Source organism: Rhincodon typus, chromosome 4, assembly GCF_021869965.1.
Source record: "Rhincodon typus isolate 14 chromosome 4, sRhiTyp1.1, whole genome shotgun sequence".
Classification (NCBI taxonomy): Eukaryota; Metazoa; Chordata; class Chondrichthyes; order Orectolobiformes; family Rhincodontidae; genus Rhincodon; species Rhincodon typus.
The window spans coordinates 48,110,042-48,129,605 of NC_063335.1; the positions used below are offsets into that span (position 1 = coordinate 48,110,042).

At 40.9% G+C, this 19,564-nt stretch overlaps 1 protein-coding gene across 1 annotated transcript in view; it reads left to right on the top strand.

Moving 5' to 3' along the window:
• The first annotated feature begins 1,025 nt into the window (after nucleotides 1–1,025).
• Nucleotides 1,026–19,564, top strand: part of tmem65 (transmembrane protein 65) — a 67,464-nt gene continuing 48,925 nt past the window's right edge. The window contains exon 1 of the mRNA XM_020529012.2: nucleotides 1,026–1,520. Within this exon, the coding sequence (XP_020384601.1) occupies nucleotides 1,211–1,520 (310 nt within the window). The 5' untranslated portion in view covers nucleotides 1,026–1,210. The remainder of the gene's footprint in view (nucleotides 1,521–19,564) is intronic.

Consider the following 19,564-nt stretch of genomic DNA (forward strand, 5'->3'; position numbering starts at 1 on the left):
CAATTTGTGGCCTCTGGTTCTTGACCCTTCAGCCATGGGAAACAGTTTCTCTTTTTCTATCCAAACCTTCCATGATTTTAAATGCATTTATCAAATCTCCTCTTTATCTTCTGAGTACTAAGTAGAATAATCCCAGTTTCTGTAGCTGTAATCCATTCCAATAAATCTCTATGAAAGCCATTCTAAAATCTTCACATCTATCTTAACTTGTGGTGCCCAGAATTAAACACACTTCTGCAGGTTGGGAGAAATAATACACATAAATATATAGTTTATATAAAGACAGAGCCCAGGTTGCAAATGAGTTATGTTCAGGAGTCCATTCGCAAATCGATTTGTACACAAATCGGAACACAATGTAGCACCATATAAAGGAGGCATTCCTAAATCTAGGAAACGTTTGTGTGTCAGATCTTTAAAATCACACCCTTGTATGAGAATGTGTTCGTAAGTACCAGCATTCCTAAATTGGATGTTTGTAAATCGGGGACGCCTGTAGATTATGCGATGCCATAAATAGACGTGCACAAAACTTGTTAGTCATAACCAGAGGAAAGAACAAAAGTTTATCAAATGATTAGCGCAATGTATGATTCTGATGCTCCTGGCCGTGTAAAGATAACCAGCAGTTCCGTATTCCTGCATTCGTGCAAAATAGACTGTTCGGAAATCCATGAATGAAACGGACGCGGATGAACGCAAAACCCTGGGTTTAGTTCACGACCTGCGATTGCCGGCGATTCATCGCGAACCGGTTTGACCCCTGACAGATCGTTGCCTTGCCCCTTGGGTGATTGACAGGCAGCTGAAGAGCCGTACCTGACCTCACTGCGCGTAGGGCCGCAGAGGCGCTCCTGGGAGTTGTAGTCTCGTCCACTGGGTTGCGAGGAGAGCAAGGCGGGAGAGACTACATGTCCCTTCGTGCCTCGGATCAGCATGGACGAGGAGCGGCCGGAAGTGCACGCCTACGTATTGGAGCCTGGCTCAGCTATTCGTTGCAGCCTCTGGGAGGAGGGGTTCTCGGCTTTGGAATTTAGAACCTCCGGACGTGGTGTTGCCAACAGCAGATAATGCTACGCTAAGGCCGAGCTTAATTTTCAACTGGGGTGGTTACGCTGTTCCCCCAATCACTTCGCAAAGTCAAGACTTTTTCATTTTATTCTTTCTTCCCATTCTCTTATTCGATCGCTCTTCATTCTCTGTATTCGCCATGCTGCTGCTGGTCTCCTGCCTAAGAAGAGTTTTGCGACCCGCCCGGACTCTGGCGTGTAGCCTCGGCTCTGGAAGGAGAACCGAAAGCTGTCCGTTCCTCCCCCCTGCCCCTTCGTTGCTGTCCTGTTTTAATACTACCACCGCCGCTTTTGCCCCGCGCTGCCTCGGCACCCATTCGGCCAAGGAGCCGGTGGAGCCCCTGAACACTTCGCAGGGAGCCCGAGACTTTATCTACAGCCTGCACTCTAAGGAGAGGAAGAGTCTGTTGCAGGAGCTCCAGAGGTTCGAGTCCATGGCGATAGCTCAAGGTAAGCGAACAGCAGTGAATGTGTGAAAAGTCAAGGGCACTGTATCTGGGAGATGGCAAGAACTGCAGATGCTGGAGTCAGAGGCGAAACAATGTGGAGCTGGAGGAATACAGATCAGGCAGCATCACGAGAGTCGACATATCGGGCCTAGACCCTTCTTCAGGACTGCTGCTCCAGCTCCACACTGTATCGACGAGGGCTCTGTGTCTGGCTTGTCAGTGCGGCGTTACTGAGTGGCTGCCGCGGGAGAAAAGAGCAACTGAAGATGCGGCTCTGTCCCGGGCGGAGAACAGGGAGCTTTGTGTCATGACAAGCTGGGCTGGAGAAGGAGGCAGGCACATATGGGAGCCATGAACATAGACTGACTGGAGAGGGAGGAATATGGTCAGTTCGCGCAACGTGAGGAGGGAGAGACACAGAGAGAGGAGACTTGGAAGTTAGTCAAACAGGGAAACTAAGTCGTTACTGAATGTAATACACGTGGTCATTGTGGAAGAAATGAATTAAAGTAGGTTACTGAAGACTTAAAACTAAAATACTGCGGACGCTGCAAATCTAGAGTAACGTAAAAACGCTAGAGAAATTCAGCAGCACTGGCAACATCTGTTGGGAGAGAAAGCGTTCATTTTTTTTAAGACCTCTTCTCAACTGAAACAGAATGAAAAAGTTGACTTTGCCTCCCCTTTCATAGACATTGCCAGACTTTCTCCGGCATCTTGTGTTTTTGTAACTGAAGACTTAATCTGTGCCTTTGTTTTTGAAATGCTGTTTTTAGAAGACTCTTACTGTTTGTGCTTGCACCGTGCTTGCACCATGCTTGTACATAGCTGTATGCTTGCTCCATTTCTCACTGTTTATGGTTGCACCTTTGAAGTCAGGTTTTGACGTTGCTGTCATCAGAACTAGAGATGTTGTCTTCAATTTTTAGAGCTTTGAAATGGTAAAGAGGATGGAATATGTAAAATGAACGGTTTTTTAGTCTGATTGATAACATTGTAAATTCGGTGTCTTCAGATTACTGCGGTTTTAAATGACTGGGGCATTATGAGTACAGTTAGAAATTGCGCACGCACAAACCCCCTTATCTGTGCATTAAGCTCTGATAGTTGATATTTACAATTCCTGGTTTACAGAGATACATTTCTCATGAAATGGGTTTGGTTATAAACGGGGAGAGAGAGCTTATTTGTCGGCAGCGAATTTACAATGAAACGGTTTTTTTCTGAACTGGCTGGAATTAACCAGCTGGTTTCCATATCTGTTTGTTTTCTCGTTTCACTCCCTAGCTGCTTTTGACTTCAGTGATAAAATATCTCGAGCGCATGGTTCCTCTAGGTTACGTTTCGGTATGTTGTGTTTTGCGTTTACTGTATAGTCTCGATTACAAATTTTAATATCGGTTAAGATCGCAGAGCGAGATGTTATTAGTGCAATTGCAAAGAGAAACAAGCTCGGGGAGATGATCGGGGGCTAGGCTTTGCTGAAGGAAATTAGAAGTCCAATTTATCTGGAGGGATATAACTGGAGGCGTGACAGTGCAACATCGTCCAGTGCCTCTGTTAGCTGCGTTTCCAAACTCCGGCAGATACTAACTTTGCACATGCTTCATATAGAGGGGTGAGGGAGTGTGGTGGAGGGTGGAGACAGCGAGTTAGATCGCATGGAGAATGAGTCATGTACACCACCCTGATTTAGTTCAGTCAATGCTGCCGCGTGAGACTGAAGCCAGGGCACCTGACTGGATCACCTATAGGACATATCTTCCGGTGGGTGGTGTTAGCGGAGGGGTTGCCGACTGTGAGTTCTCTTTCTGCTTAAGTGGCTGAAGAGCGGCAACTATGGAGGTACAACGCTCCCAGCAGCCCCAGCGCATGTGAAAGCCACTTATGGGCTCCACTCTGCTTTGTTGCTCGCTCTCCAGCCGCTGAAATCACCGGAAGACAGTGGTCCCTTATCACCAGCACTTATTTGTGGACAGTTGTGCATAATAATTGGCACATGGACCTTCAGTTGTGCAGTGGTGGAAACAACTTTTCACTGCCATCTGAATGTTGGGGGGAAACCTGTTGCATGGAGTATTGCTCTCCGAGTTTACTGTACCAACGCTAGTAGTGTGTGTGGAGCGGGTGCTGGAACAGACAACTAAGGGGTTTCAACTTTTTGAAAGTTCATATTTGTTTTGGGGGGACAGAAGACTGCAGCAGTGGTCAATTTAAATCACAGGATCAGAATTTCTATGTCCCTAGATGACTGATGTGATAATTCGTATTGCAAAATGTGAGTCGATCGAGCAAATGATTCAGCACCTCGAGAAAATGCTTAAAAGGTTCCTTTTGTTGAAAGGCCTTGCACACGGTATAGTTAAACATCCGTCATCGCACTTTATCAAAATTCTGGTGACAATCAGTAGCTCTGGATTGAATTGCTGCCTTTGATCATATATATGTCTGTCATAGGTTCATGTGTGTTACTGTTTGAAAGTTTTAAATCTCGACCTGAAAATGTCATGATTAATTTTATTGACTAATACAGTGGCACGACATAGTGGCTAAATGTCTTCTATGCGTAAACTAAGGCCTTTTGGATTAAATTGAAATGTGGAGTTATGTTTCCTACCGTAAACAATCATGAGGGTGTGTAGTGTTACAATAATAATGCATCATCTCAGGATGAGTTGCAGGTATTTGAGCAGGTGTTTGTGTAATGCTTTTGTTGCTGGGTTATAGGACTTGGAGCAAATCCTTCCTTTCTTCACTTCAGCACTTGGTGAGGTCTCCATTTCCAGTCTATAAAAGTAAAAGTTGACTAAGATACCGGTCTACTAGCATAATGAAATGAAAAGTTACTTGCTGTGCTTTGATGAGACTGTTTAGACAGTAAGTTCTACAAGTTGTAACAAAGAAATTTCAGTTTGAGGAACACTACACCGTTAACTCGGTGCAGTTGTTGGCCTGTGCCCTCTGGTGAGACTATTCAAACATATGGTTGGGAGTTGCAATAAACCTTTATTAATTTGCAAGTTTGAATGCTGTGAAAGTTTGATTTGTATCAATTCATTGCATGTACAGTGATTTTGACCTTGTGAGCCGATCATTTTATTTGGTAATGCACTGTTGGGTTTCTGATGAAGCTTTTGCTTATCTTGTTTAATTGTTGCATAATTTAGGGGGCCCGCTTGTGGCATGGTGGTAGTGTCCCTATCCCTGGACTGGGATGCCAGAGTTCAAGTCCCACCTGCTCCAGACATGTGTAATACCTTCTCTGAACAGGTTGATTAGAAAACTAGTGGTTGTTTATAGATCTGCTAAAGCAGAGCACTCTGATTTTTTTGCTTTGTAACCAGTTGTTGGTACCTTGTTGTTTTATTGTCCTTTTCTAAAAATAAAATTATTGCATTTTCTTTGTAGATCTGTGGCTAAATTCTCACTTTTTCATTATGATTTAAACAAAATCTCTTTCGAGGCAATTCAAATTCTAGAAAATCAAGTGAATTGATGACTTGATCTTCCTGTCTGGTTTCATTATAGATTAAAATTCAGAAATACTTAAGATAAGACAATTTGTAAAGAGACCAAATAGATATGATCATACCATCATTATTTTCAGATGTGAAAAGTAATATCTTCACACAGTGGACACAGAATAACAAATTGTTCCTTTTTTTGGGGAGACATAACATTTGAGGATCCTTCTTAAATAATTACTCTATACGTTGTTATTGAGGAATGTTTTGTTGGGCTGGTCATGTACACTGCCCTTGCTGTTTACTTGGGGCATGACACAAATTATATAAATAAACATCTTCAAAATGACGACAGTGCTCCTTTGGAACAGAACCAGATGCCAGCTTGTTTATCGTCATGGCCTGTTGTCCCATTTCCTACCTTGAATGTTCTGACCATTTTTCATGAATAACAAAAATAAATCAACAGACATGAATCATACACTCTACAATCAGAGTAGAAGCAAAACTGCAATCAAATAAATTTTGCCCTGACGCATTATTCCTTAGGTATATCTAGAATGGACAATTTTAACTATAGGACTGAATTGTTAATTTATCTTTTTTCAAACAGTGTATCAGGTATTCCAAGTTCAGGTCTTCTGTAAAGTAACTAATACACAATTAATGAAAAATTCAGTGTTTAGAATTTGAGGATAAATTATTTTAATACTTTGCATGATGTTGGGATGACACCAATAGTTTTCGTGTATTTGTCTTAACTGTGTACTATATTTTCAAGTAATTCCTTGATACCTAATATCTAAATATAGACTGTTTCTTTTAATCTTCAGGTCTTATGCATAACCTTTTTTAGAAAACCACAAAACTTTTATGGGTTTAAAATCCAACTGAGACAACAGAATCTGAGGTACTTGAGCCTTATCTAAAATGAATGACTGTTAACCAATAGTATGTAAAGAGAGCTGATGCACTACGCAAAACTGTCTATAACGTTTCAGCCAGTAGTAAGAGGGGAATTTGACTTGGAAAGTTACCATTCTTTCTTGTTTGGAAAATACAGTTTGCAAATCTCTTCTTTGATTAAACTAAAACATCATATTTGGGAGAGTAGTGAGGAATCCCGTTTTTGGGTGTAGTAGAGCCTGATCCAGGTAACACCAAAGCAGATATAATAAGAGCATCTATTTCACAGCAACTGTGCAACATTTCTTTTTCTTGGGATTTGGTTGTCACTGGAATTTATTTCCCATTGCTAGCTTCCCTTGAGATGGCGGTCTATCTAGTTTAGGTGCTCCCTTTGTGCTGTTATGTAAGAAATTCCAGGATTTGAACCTAGTGATGACAAAAGAATGGTGTTTGTATATCCTAATGAAGGCGGTGTGTGACTACAAAACAATGGTGTTCCGAATCACCAGCAGCCATGTCATTCATAGTGGTTGTGATCAGTTTAAGAGGTGGCACTCAAAGCCTTGGAGACTTGCATCCTGCAGACTGTATCCACTGCAGCAGTCATAAACCAATGCTGGAGCGAGCAGATATTTTTGGCTGGTGAATGGGTTGGTCACTAAAATTGGTGAGCATTGTCCCATTGGCCCCAATCACAATTGACTTGCAGAGTCTCTGATATTTGATCGCACTATCTGCCCACATTGTTTCATCACGTGCATGTTGATTGTCATATTACTGCACGACCCCTGCTTCTGGAAATTCTATTTGAGCAAGAGCCCTTAAATGCCACTTATTTAAATCCTTACTGAACTTCTGTTCTGCATTTGGTGAACAAATCCTCCATGCTGATGGGAGGTGTTAAGTTGAGGGAAGGTCCTGCAAAGAGTTTTATATCTGATGCCTGAAGTTGTCAGTTCCCTGAAAATGTGCAATGAGCTGTCAGACAACACAATGTTGCTTGACTTTGGGTTCCTTAAACGCAACTGAAAACTAAAATTAGACACGAGTCAAAACTGAACTGTGAACCGCAAAGATAGGTCAGAGCTTTAGCACATATGATCAGGGCTGTGAATGCATTCGAATTGAAACTGGACCTGTGATCCTCCCAATTTGAACAAAAAGCACGGGAATACTTCTGAGTCTAGAGAAAATACTGGGGGAGGAAAGATCAAAGACAAAGGAAAATGGTCCCAAACAGAAGATGAGTGCATACTTGAGGACGTTAGGAGACAAATTTAACGGGCAATTTCAAGCATTTGATGCGATGAGACAAACATGATATTTTGTTACAAATCCAGTCCTTCAATCCAATCCTTGGTGGGCTGACTACCAAACTTTATGATAATTGACGGTAGTCTAGAAATGCAGTGAATGACAAAGTTAGATTTCTGTCAAGGACAGGCAGTAATTTTTTTTAAAACGTTGTTGGCTAGATATCAGATGTAACTGTGTTGGAACGGGACTGGCTGGAGGTGACCACAATGTGATTTTACCACGCAGTGGAGTTAACTAATAGAGATAATTGCTATGTGAAATGATATTGAGCAGAAAGTCTGATTAGGAGACAGTGCTTTTTGGGGATGCAGAAGCAGATATTCTTCTGTTATATGTCATCCTGTGCCTTTGAAACGAAGTGACTTAAGAAACCAAATGACTTAAGCTCAATGTGCCTCTGTGATTCAGTATTCTCCCAAATGAAGATAATGAAGTCCAAGTATTGTGCCAGTCTCTGTCATTTGATGGATTGTACAGAATTAGCAGATTCAAATTACAACCCAGAATTCAAGGCACTGCTAGATAATGTACTGTTTATTGGTGTCACCTGGAGTCTTGGGTGAGTCGAGGAAAAGATGGATTATATACATGTGGTTTTGACTTGTATAGCTCTAAAAATAAACTCTTTATTCTGTATTTTTGGAGGTAGATCCTAGGTTGTACTCTAATTCAAAGTGATCTTGTTCTTAAAAAGATTGGGGACAACAGGTGACGAGCATTTTGAGTTTTCTTGCACTTGCACCCATCCAAACATATGAACACGATTCCATCATGCTTCTGACTTGTAATTTGTAGGGAATCAAACTTCTTTGGGGAATCATAGTAGAATATCTAACCTTTTAACCAGCTCTAATTCTCTTGGCATTTAAATGACAGTCCTGGTCATAGAAGGAGCATAGAACATAGAACAGTACAGGCCCTTCAGCCCACGATGTTGTGCCGACCTGTTATCCTACTGTAAGATTAAACTAACCTGCATACCCTTCATCTTACTGTCATCCATGTGCCTATCCAAGAGTCGCTTAAATGTTCCTAATGCATCTGACTCTACTACCACCGCTGGCAGCGCATTCCACGCACCCACCACACTCTGTGTAAAGAATCTACCTCTGACATCTCCCCTATACCTTCCTCCAATCACCTTAAAATTGCGCCCCCTTGTAATAGTCATTTCTGCCTTGGAGAAAAAGTCTCTGGGTATCCACTCTATCTATGCCTGTCATCATCTTGTACACCTGTATCAAGTCACCTCTCATCCTTCTTCGCTCCAATGAGAAAAGCCCTAGCTCCTTCAGCTTTTCCTCATAAGACCTGCCCTCCAGTCCAGGCAGCATCCTGGTAAATCTCCTCTGCGCCCTCTCTAAAGCTTCCACATCCTTCCTATAATGAGGCGACCAGAACTGAACACCATATTCCAAGTCTGGTCTAACCAGAGTTTTATAGAGCTGCAGCATAACCTCACGGCTCTTATACTCAATCCCCCTGCTGATGAAAGCCAACACACCATACGTTGTCTTAACATCACTATCAACTTGGGTAGCAACTTTGAGGGATCTATGGACGTGGACTCCAAGATCCCTCTGTTCCTCCACACTAAGAATCCTGCCATTAACCCTGTAACTATTAACTATTAAAACCTGGGTTAAGAATAATTGTCCGACCTCTCCTGTACACCTCAAAATAGAACACGAGTTCAACTAGTACGTTCATTTCCAAGTAATACAGTTGTTTCTCTCCCATCTGGGCGGTGACCACCGCTTGGATTGGCAATAGTGAGGATTTGGGTGTTAAGATAAATGATAGACTTTCTCCCGTTAGAGATAGTCATTGACTGCTAACATTCACACCACACAAGATTTTAGTGTTGATAGGGTTCCATGGTCAAATATCTGATTGCTGTTGACATCAATGCACTCTGGAATTGAGCTGTTTTGCTCATGGCTATGCCAAGCCTTTACTCAAGCCTAAAGTTAAGAGATTGGCCCTGGTGGATCACAAATTGGACTATGATAAGTGAATTGTTAGCAATTATGTCTTTTCAATGTGGTTGATTACTTTTGCCATCCCTTTTCTGATAGTTGAAGGTAGGCTGGAAATGCACTAATGGACCAAGTTAGATTTGTGTTGAGGACAGAGGGCAGTTCTTTTTTTCCAGGGGTAGATGTAGGGAAAAGACATTCACCTTATCTATGCCTGTTAAGATTTTATAAACCTCTAAGGTCACCCCTCAACCCTCTGCACTCCAGTGAAAAATGTCCCAGTCTATCCCTATAACTCAAACTCTCCCATGCTGGCAACATTCTGGTAAATCTTTTCTGAATGCTCTCCAATTTAATAATATCCTTCCTATAGCAGGGCATCGAGATCTGTATGCAGTACTCCAAAAGTGGCCTCCACAACATCTTATATAACCACAACATAATGTCCCAACTCTAGTACTCAATGGTCTGAGCAATGAAGGCAAGTGTGCTAAATGCTTTCTTAACCACCCCCTGTCTTCCTAATCCTTTAGATTTTATTTCTTCTTGCAATTTTAGTTGATGGACCAATGTTTGAACGGAAAGCAATCACTTTATTGGGGAAAATGCTGTTCTGCAAATAATTTTCAAATTTGCAATGTGTTAGGAGCTAGTGCTAGATGTGAGTTAAAATAATCTTGAGTGAAGTTAGCTGAGATAACTGATAATGTAACAAGTTGTGTGCTTGATCAGTGGTCCACATTGCTGACTTGAAAAACAGGAGTATACTGGAATTAGGAAAGGAAATCACTGAGGGTCTTGGCTTTCCAGCAGAGATCAAGTTTTCAGGAGTCATGTTTGAACCGGTCCTCTGTTTCTGTAGTTAAATAACTACCAATATTTCTGGTTGAAATTTACACGTAGCAATGGTTAATCAGACACTGCACCAGACAGTGACAGTTCTATAAAAGTGTTAACACCTTGGGGAACAGAAAATCTAAAGGCAGTGCAGAAAAGGACACAAGTTCATCTGACTTGGATATACATAGAAAAACTCAATATTGTAGAATTTGAAGGTGCCAAGCAATTAAACAGGGGTAAATAAAAATTGAGGCAAGTAGCAATCTGAACAGATCATTGGAAATTGTTTTCCAATTGTAGGAAATAATTTCCTTGTTGAGTTGTAGAGAGGATGCAATCTAGGAATGGCCTCTTGTGCATGTTGCCAAGTGTTGAAAGAAAAGATAGCAGCTGTGGCTCTTGAAAGATTGTTAGCCTTGTAAAGTAGTAAAGGATGTTTTGTGAAAGTGTGAAACTTCTCTGTGCACATCGGGCCAACCCATGAGGTTCTGTATTTAAACCTAGTTACCTCTCTGCATTTGCCGTAGGCTCTTCAGAAAGCCTGTGGTTCTATTGAGTGAGCGCTATTGCTTTTGCTACTGAAGATGTGATTAATGACTTTTCATTGTGATGTGGGAAATATTGTATTTCCACTTGGAAAACGAGCAAAGAAATAGCCCTGATGTGTTATGATGGTATTGTTCCTAGGAAAACTAATTAAATCCAAAAATAAATTGTCACTGTCAAAGGACAAGAGAAGCTTGTAAGTCCCAAAGGAAAAACAAGCATTTAATGTAAAGTCATGCCTCAGTGGCTAAATATGGCTCTTTGTAGAGATGCTAACTGGAGGTATTTCATTATATAAACTTAAAATCAGGAAGAAACTCAATTATGAAAGTACTAGGATTATTTAAATTAGCTGACAGTTGAATCTCAGATGAAATAGATTGAAGCCTAGAAAATGCCCATCAGGAGCTCACTGATTTTGTATCTGAGTTACAATACTTTTTTTATTTGATCATAGGATATGGTGGTGTTGGCCTAATCAGCATTTATTGCCCTGCAGAAGGTAGTGGTAAGCTGTCTCCTTGAACCACTGCACTATTTGGGATATAGGAACATTCAGTGCTGAAAGCAAGAGAGTTCTAGGATTTAGACACAGTGATACAAAAGGAACAGTAATATATTTCCAAGTCAGTTTTGGTGAGAGGCTTGAAAAGGAATTTGCAAGTAGCGTTGTTCCCATGTATCTGCTGGCCTTGTCCTTCTAGATGGTAGTTGCTGTGGGTTTGGAACCTGTATTTAGAAAAGCTTCAGTGAGTTACTGGAGTGATTCCATCACATTCCTGACTTCTGCCTTGGGATATTGGAGGTGAGTTGCTCACTGCAGGATTCTGAACAGATCACCGTAATAATATTTATGTGTCTGGTTCAGTTTCTGATGAATGGTAACCCCCAGGCTTTTGATCGTGGGGATTTGGTGATGGTAACAAATTGTAGCCCGTGAACACCAAGAGGCAATAATTAGATTGTCTCTTGTAATAGCCATCTTCATCTTGCCACTTGTGTGGCATGAATACTATTTGAGACTTTTCAGCCGAAGCCTGGGTGCTGTCCGGGTCTTATTTCATTTGGACGCGAGCTGCTTCAGTATCTGATGCATCATGAATGACAGTGACATTGTAGAAGCATCAGCAAACACTCCCAGTTCTAGTCTTATAATGGAAAGGAGGTAATTGATGAAGCAGCTGAAGATGATTGTGGCCAGTACACTACCTTGAGGGACCCCTGCAGAGATGTCCTGGAGCTGAAATGATTGACTTGCAGCAACGAAAACTATTTTCATGTCTGCCAGGTATGAGTCCAACCAGCAAGTTTTCTCCTAGTTGAGTTTTGTTTGGGCTCCTTCATGTCAAGGACAGCTACCTTCATCTCGCTTCTGAATTTGAGCCCTTGTTCCTATTTGGATCATGACAGTAAAGAGGTCGGAAGCTGAATTGTCCTGGTGGAACCCAAACTGGTCAATGAGCTGGTGTTTCGTTTGGAAGTGTAATTTGGTATCACTGTCAATGAGTACTCCCATTACTTTGATCAAAGTAGAGTAGACTGGTGCAGTAATTGGCAAGTTGGATTTGTCCTGCTTTTTTTGCACAGGACACAGCTTGGCAATTTTCCACATTACCAGGTAGTTGCTGGTGTTGTAGCTCTACAAAGATGAGGAATATTGGTGATATTTGTGCATAAAAAGTTGATAAATTGACGTTAGAATATGAATGAATGATTGCTGGAGTGCTAGCAATATTAGGAAACAAAAGCTGATTGAGTTGGAGATTGGCATGGCAGAAATTCCACACTAGACTCACCAATTGCAATGACTTAAGAATAGTGTTTAGAAGTAGATGCAACAGATTAGGCAATGGTGCACCATACGTGTCCAAACAATCATGGAGATGGTGGGTGGGGATATAGTAAATGGAGCTCATCCAGCGGGTAGGTATAAATCTCAGATATTTGATGTTTCCACAATGTTCACCATCTTTTGTGACATGTCAGGTGCTGAAACAGTTCATGTCCAAATGCAACAAGACCTGGACAGCACTTAGGCTTGGAGTGAAAAATCACAAAGACTGACCAGAAATATTTTATAAATTCAAACTGTCAATTAGAGTCCGTGGCAAGCTAGAAGGAATTGGGCAGTTTTGCATTTGACATGTAAGTGAATTGGAGAATTCTTTCGAATGGGAGTCTGTAATCAATTAAAGTGATAAATTTACGAATTGCTTCATAAACACTGCTGAAGAGGTGTTGGTTGTCTTGATGCAGCTAAGATTAATGAGCACAGTATTGTGCTATTGAACCTAACCTCAAAGAAATGGGAGAAGTGAATGTGAGCCCTTGGGATTTAGTAATCAATGAAGTCTTAGGATTTAGTAGGTTGGTTCTGATAGGACCACGAGCCATCGTGCGATCCATTATTTAAGAAAGGAATGGAATGGAACAGTGGAAATAATAAAATAGTGAGCTTGACTTTGGTATGAAGAAAGCAAGGAATCATGCCAAGGTAACTAATGGCCACTGACAGTGAGGTAATGCCTTATGTAGGAAAAACAGAAGCGTAGATTATTTTCTAAGTTGGGAAAGACTTTGGAAGCCTGAAGCACAAGGTGATTTGGACATCCCTAGTTCAGGATTTTCATAAGGTTAACATGCAGATTCACTTGGCAGTTAGGAAGACAAATGCAATGGTAGCATTCATTTTGAGAGAGTTAGAATACAAGAGCAGAAATGAACTGCTGAGGCTGTATAAGACTCTGGTCAGATGGATTTTGGAATATTGAGAGTAATTTTGGGCCCTATATCTAAGAGGATATGCTAGCCTTAGAAGGGGTCCAGAGGAGGTTTACAAGAATGATTGCGGGGATGAAAGACTTCTTGTATGAGGAATAGTTGAGGACTCTGGGTCTGTATTTGATGGAGTTCAGAAGGCTGAGGGAGGGATCTAATCGAAGAATACTGAGAGGCTTGGATAGAGTGGATGTGGTGAAGATGTTTCCACTGGAAGGAGAGACTAGGATCCAAGGGCACAGCCTCAGAATGGAAGGGATGACCCTTTAGAACTGAGATGAGGAATTTCCTCAACCGGAGAGCGGTGAATCTGTGGAACTCATTGCTGCAGAGGGCTATGGAGGCCAAGTCATTGAGTGTATTTAAGACAGAAATAGGTTCTTGATTGGTAAGGGGATCAAAGGTTATGGGGAGAAGGCAGGAGAATGGGGTTGAAAAACATAGCCATGATCGAATGGAGGAGCAGATTCAATAGGTCTAATTCTACTCCTTCATCTTTGATGGTCAGTCCCATAAGACCATAATGTGCTTTTACACAACCGGCAGCTTGTGTAGGGTGGAGTTCTGGAGTTCACTGTTGGGAGAATCGGGGAGGTGGAGCAGAGAGCGAGTGAAAATGTGGATAAGGATTCCAGCAGTAGTGTGAATGAAGCAAATATTGTGGAAACAGCAATCTGCAATGCTAGGATAAATGTTTGAAACTCAGTTCAAAGTTACACTGAACCAAACCTAAGCCTTGTCTAGTTTTAAATCCAGGTTAGGTGAGGTGTTTGACAGAAAATATAAAGGTGGTTTGGGTCCTGGCAGGGTTGTGGCACATCCATAATTTGCATTGGGCAAGTGATCAGATAAGAGTGGTAAAGTTTGTGCTGTTGGAAGGGGCATTTTATTGGCATTCATAGAAAAGCACTGAAGTGGCAGCATGTAGATGAGGAATGGGGTTTGTGTTAGAGTGAAGGATAAAAGTTTGAAACACTCTGAAGGTGATTATACTGCAATGAAAGGACAAAAATACTTTATTGCCATTGGTGATTTTTGAATGGATTGGAACTCTTCGGGATGTCACAAATATACGGGAAAATGCTAGGGTACATGTGATGTGTGTATAAGTGGGTGCATCACTGGTGTGATGTAAGTGTTGGGTCAATTCCAGGACAGGAGTGGTTCACGTGTAAAACAATGGATCAATTTCTAATTCAAATTTTCTTATCAGCAAAACAACATTGAGCATTGATTTTAGAATACGCATTATGTGCGTAATGCTCAAACATTTCCACCCTTTTATCAAACTAAATCATTACCTTGGAGAGCAGAAATCCTATTAAATACATTTTAGTTGAAGGCTGAAGAACATAGATACTTCTGTACTCTTTGGGTCATGTCCATGTAAAGGCCTAACTCACCTTGCTCATGGTTCAGAACCTCATCTTTAATTCAATAAAAATTTGGTGAATTGTCTGACTCATTGCCACATGTTGTAAAAACCGCCAAAATACCAATGAAAATCACTTGCTGCTATGACACTGCATGAGCATGTGCACATTCCTTAATTCCCCAATTCGCTTAGTTTTATCACGTTTTATTGATCTGTTGTTGGTGTCAAGGTGTATATATACTTTTTCTGTTTCTACCCAACGTGTTAAATTAATCCTGCAGATTAACACTATCTAATTCAGCATTACACGGTTAGATTTATTCATTGCCTTGTTCCTGCCTGATATCAGGTTACTTTATGCTTTGGGTACAATTGAAATCACAGGAAGCCATTCAGCTCCTTGTGTCTGTCTCTTTGAATTTAGTTCCATTGCACTACAAATTAGCACTCTTCGAATACAAGTTCAGCTGCCTTTTAAAGTTGCTTAGCAGTATTCACTAGCAAAGCATTGCAAATTTAATTGTAGCAAGCTGCAATGTATACATGGGAGGGATCATGGTTGGAATAAAGTCAAACATTAAGAAAGAAAAATGGCTATTTCAATCTTGCAAAATAGTGAATTTTTGTAAAAATGTTCATCTGAAACTCCGGACTGCATGATCACTATTTAAAGTTGTAAAGGTAATACTAAATAGTACATTTTAAGTTGAAACAGAAATGGTTTATTTAGTTATGTATATCTTGAACTGTGGGTGGAGAAAATCAGAAAATGTACGTCTAAGGATTCATTTGTTGTAAATAGGGTTTCGAGAAAAATATTGCAGCAGCTGTGGCTTTATTAGCTTAGTATTGAAGTTTTTGTCAAGTAACACTTAGATGACTAGACTGTCTACAGGGAGACGTGGTGATTAATGTGCTGGACGATGCAAGTAAGTGTAACTCTATTGTACATGAAGGTTCGTTGGACAAGTTTAAACCTCTTTATAGTTATAGACGTGTGAAGACTCAATTCATAATCGTAATTGTAAAAGTAATAGGACCAGGAGTAGATCATTCAGCTCACCAAACCTTGCCCATTATTTAATAAGATCAAGTCTGGTTTGATTGTGGGCTTTGCGCCACAAACTACCCTTTGAGGGGGGAAAAAAAAATCCTCTTCTCCATTGATATTGGAAGACCACTTAGCCTGACATCAGTTGTCAGCGAAAATACTAGAAATGCACAAGGAGGAGGAGGATAGAGCTAACAGGGATTTATGAAGGGGAGATCATGTTTGGCAGAGCTGTTGAAGATTTTTGAGCATGTTACCTGAAGAATAGATGAGGGGGGCCATGGATGTGATGTGTATGGATTTCCAGAAGGCTTCTGGTAAGATCCCAAGCTGGTGAATGGAATTGGAGTACATGGGATTATGTGGAATATACTGGCATGGATTGAGAATTTGCCAAAAGAGAGACAACTGTAGGAATAAATGGGTCATTTGTGGGTTGACAGGTCCTCTCTAGGGAGGAACCACAAGGATTAGTACTCGAGCTCCACCTATTCAAAATTCATATCTGTGATTTGGATGTGCAGATCAAATGTAATGCTCCTAAGTTTGCTGAAGCAAAACTATGTATGAGTATTGTTCATGAGGATTCCAAGAGGTTTCGAGGATTTAGAAATGCTGAGCTAGTGGACAAGGACATTGTATTCCACTTGCAATGTAGGAAAAAACAGCGAAGTTGTCTGCTTGAGTAGGAAAAAAAGAAATACTCTGCATTCCTGAAATGACACGAGATTGCTAAGTGTTGATGTACAAAAGGGTCTGGGTATCTAACTCCATTAGTCACTGAAAACAAACGTGCAGATGAAGCGAGCAGCTAAGGAGGTAAATAGCATATTGGCCTTGATTGCAAGAGGGTTTGAGTGCAAGAACATACATATCTTGCTTCAGTTTTGCAAGAGGTTTACTGAGACTGCAGTATTGTGCACAGTTTGGTCTCCTTAACTAAAGGAGCATATACTTCATATAGACTGAGCTCACCAAAGGTTTATCAGACTAATCCATGAGGTGGGTGAGCCATTTAATCAGGAGAGATTGATGAGACTGGATCTGTGCTCTCTAGAATTTTGAAGAACAAGAAGTAATCTCATCGAAGCAAACAAAATTCTTAGAGGAGTCAGTAGGGTTATATACAGGAAGAAGGTTTCCCCTGGTAGTTGGTGCAGTGTGTTAGTGGTGGGACAGCATCTCGCTACTCTGAGGAATCTTTAGAATTCTCTACTCCAGAGGCCTTTTGAGGTTCAATAATTAGTGAGGAACGTGATATTGAGGTAGGGGATTAGTCGTCATCTATTTCGAAGACAGATCAATTTTAGGGGGCCAAATGACCTAATCCTCCCTACATTTCCTGTTTTCAAACTGTGTCCCTAGTTTGGGACTCCTCCCTGCACTCCTGTAAAGCTATTTTTTAGTAAGATCACCTCCAAAAAGTATAGGATGAATCTCAAGCCAAACCCCTTTTACCAGAAATTGGTGGAGTGAGCCTTCCCTGAACTACCACCAATACATGCAGGCTGTTTCCATCCCCCTACGCCCAACCATCACAGTAGCTGCACGAGTACAATATAGTAATAAATAGGGGAAGTTCATACCTCCTGGTTCTGGTCACTCCAGGCAGAGCAAAGTGGTATCCGAAGATCCACTCTGTTCAATCCTTGCAAAATCTTCTTTGTTTCAATCGCCTCTCGTTCTTCTAAGCTCCAGAGAATTTAGGCCTATCCTACGCACTCTGATGGTGGAGTTGATGAATCACATTAATAAACCTCAGCCAATTAGTCTGCAGCAGACCCAGAAATTACTTGGAGTAAATTCCAGTGGAGGGCATTTTGGGAACCATTGGCCGGGACGCATCATTTTCCTCCCAAGCTACCATTTGCTAGCATATGACTTGATTTTACTGCACATTTGTGTATTCTAAAATAAAGTTATTTAACTTGTGGTAAATTAATTCTTACTAATTACTTCCACTGATTCCATTGGAATCTGTCCCATGGTTTGACTGCTTGCTCAATGAAATACTCCACTTGCAGATTAATACAATCTTGCTTTCTTTTGGCCATGTCCTCTGGTTTTCCTGCAGATGTAGTGCAAAAGTCAATTAGTCTGTGTTACCCAATTCCTTAAAATTGCTGTTTGCAGGATTCTTATCACCCTTCAACAGTCTCTTTCTGGTGAAAGCATGCACAATTTACATAGTTGTTGAATGTAATCCTGCTTTTGCCACATCCTATCTTTCAATAGCTGCAACATCTCTTTACCTTTGTCACAAAGTAGGGGAATGGGGCACAGAGGTTATGTTTTTGCCTCTTTGGTCTGCTTGTAATCAATACACCTCAAAAACTAATGGACAGAGATCAACATGGTCCACAGTTAGGGCATGATCCAGGGAAGAAATGATTCAGTTTTGGCGAAGATGCAAATCTGGATTTTTATTTTTTTATTCACTCATGGAACGTGACTGTCGCTGGCTGGATGAGATTATGGAATATTTCAAAAGATCCATTAACACTGAGAGATGGATCAAATTTACTTTTTTCAGAATACCTTAGGTTGGTTGATTTAGAACATTGTTGACTGTTTTAGAAATTTTTGGATTGTCTTAGCTGCTGTGTGAGAAGTTTCCTCAGCTGTCAAAATGTCAGCAGAGTTTTGAGAGCAGGTTGTTGGAGATGGATTGCCCTGAAACCACCTGCATGAGAAGGAAGCTCTAAATAAATATGTTTCCTTTCTTGAACTTTGTCATTACAGTGAATCCACCAAGTATGAAAAGGCCTTGCAGCATCTCGTATATACAGTGCTGCATGATGCAGCTTGGCAGAGGCATGTTCTTTTCCCAAGTGCTCGCTTCACTTATTTGTAATGTGGTCACCAGAACATGCATGGCATAACTCGATGCATTAACATCATTGATTTCATGTTGAAGATTGCTTCAACATTTTTCTTCAAAATTCAGCTTGTATCTCAGCACCTGATTTGTCTATTTGCTGTTGTTGAATGTGGTCATGACCCTTCAGGTGCTGCATTCAAGTTGTTTAAATTGAGAGAAGAGATTTGTGTAAGAATGCATATGAAAAGCATTCTCACATTTAAAAGGTTCACAGCAGCCAGGCTGCCCGAGAGGGCTGTTGCTTGCCTGGAACCCATGCACGCTCTGGAATTGTCTCTTTGGCTGCAGTTCAGATATTACAACTGTAAGTGGCCCATTCCCCTTGCCCATTTTGCCGTCGTCAATTTCCACTGAAATTTCCTGCATTTTTTCATAAGAATAACCTGGAACTTAAATACATAAAAACAACAAGGAAAGCATCCAATGCTGTTATAGGTTTTCCCAAGTAAGAAATATATTTTTCCACTTACTCAACCATCACTCTTGAACGCGAGGCACGTGTGTTTAAGAAACTGCAATTGGGCAAAAGTTTCAATTTTTCACTATAAAAGTGCAATATAGGAAATTAATGCTTGGCTTGGTAGGATAAATTCAAAACAAAACCTCAGGAAACTGGAATAAAATATGACGTGTTTTTTTTCCTACACCCCCCGCCCCCGCCCCCGTAGACCTGAAAATCTGGTGTTGATTTATTTGAGAGGCTGAGTATGCACAATTTTAGGAAATTAATTTGAGGCTAACACTAAATCATAATATGCAATGTCTGAAATTTAAAAAAAAAAATCAAGTGCTGGAAGTACGTGGGTCAGGCAGATTTGTGGAATGGGAAAAGTGAGTTCATATTTCAGGTCTCTGACCATTCTGAGTTAGAGATATGACTGGTTTCAAGCAAGGGAAAGGTTGGG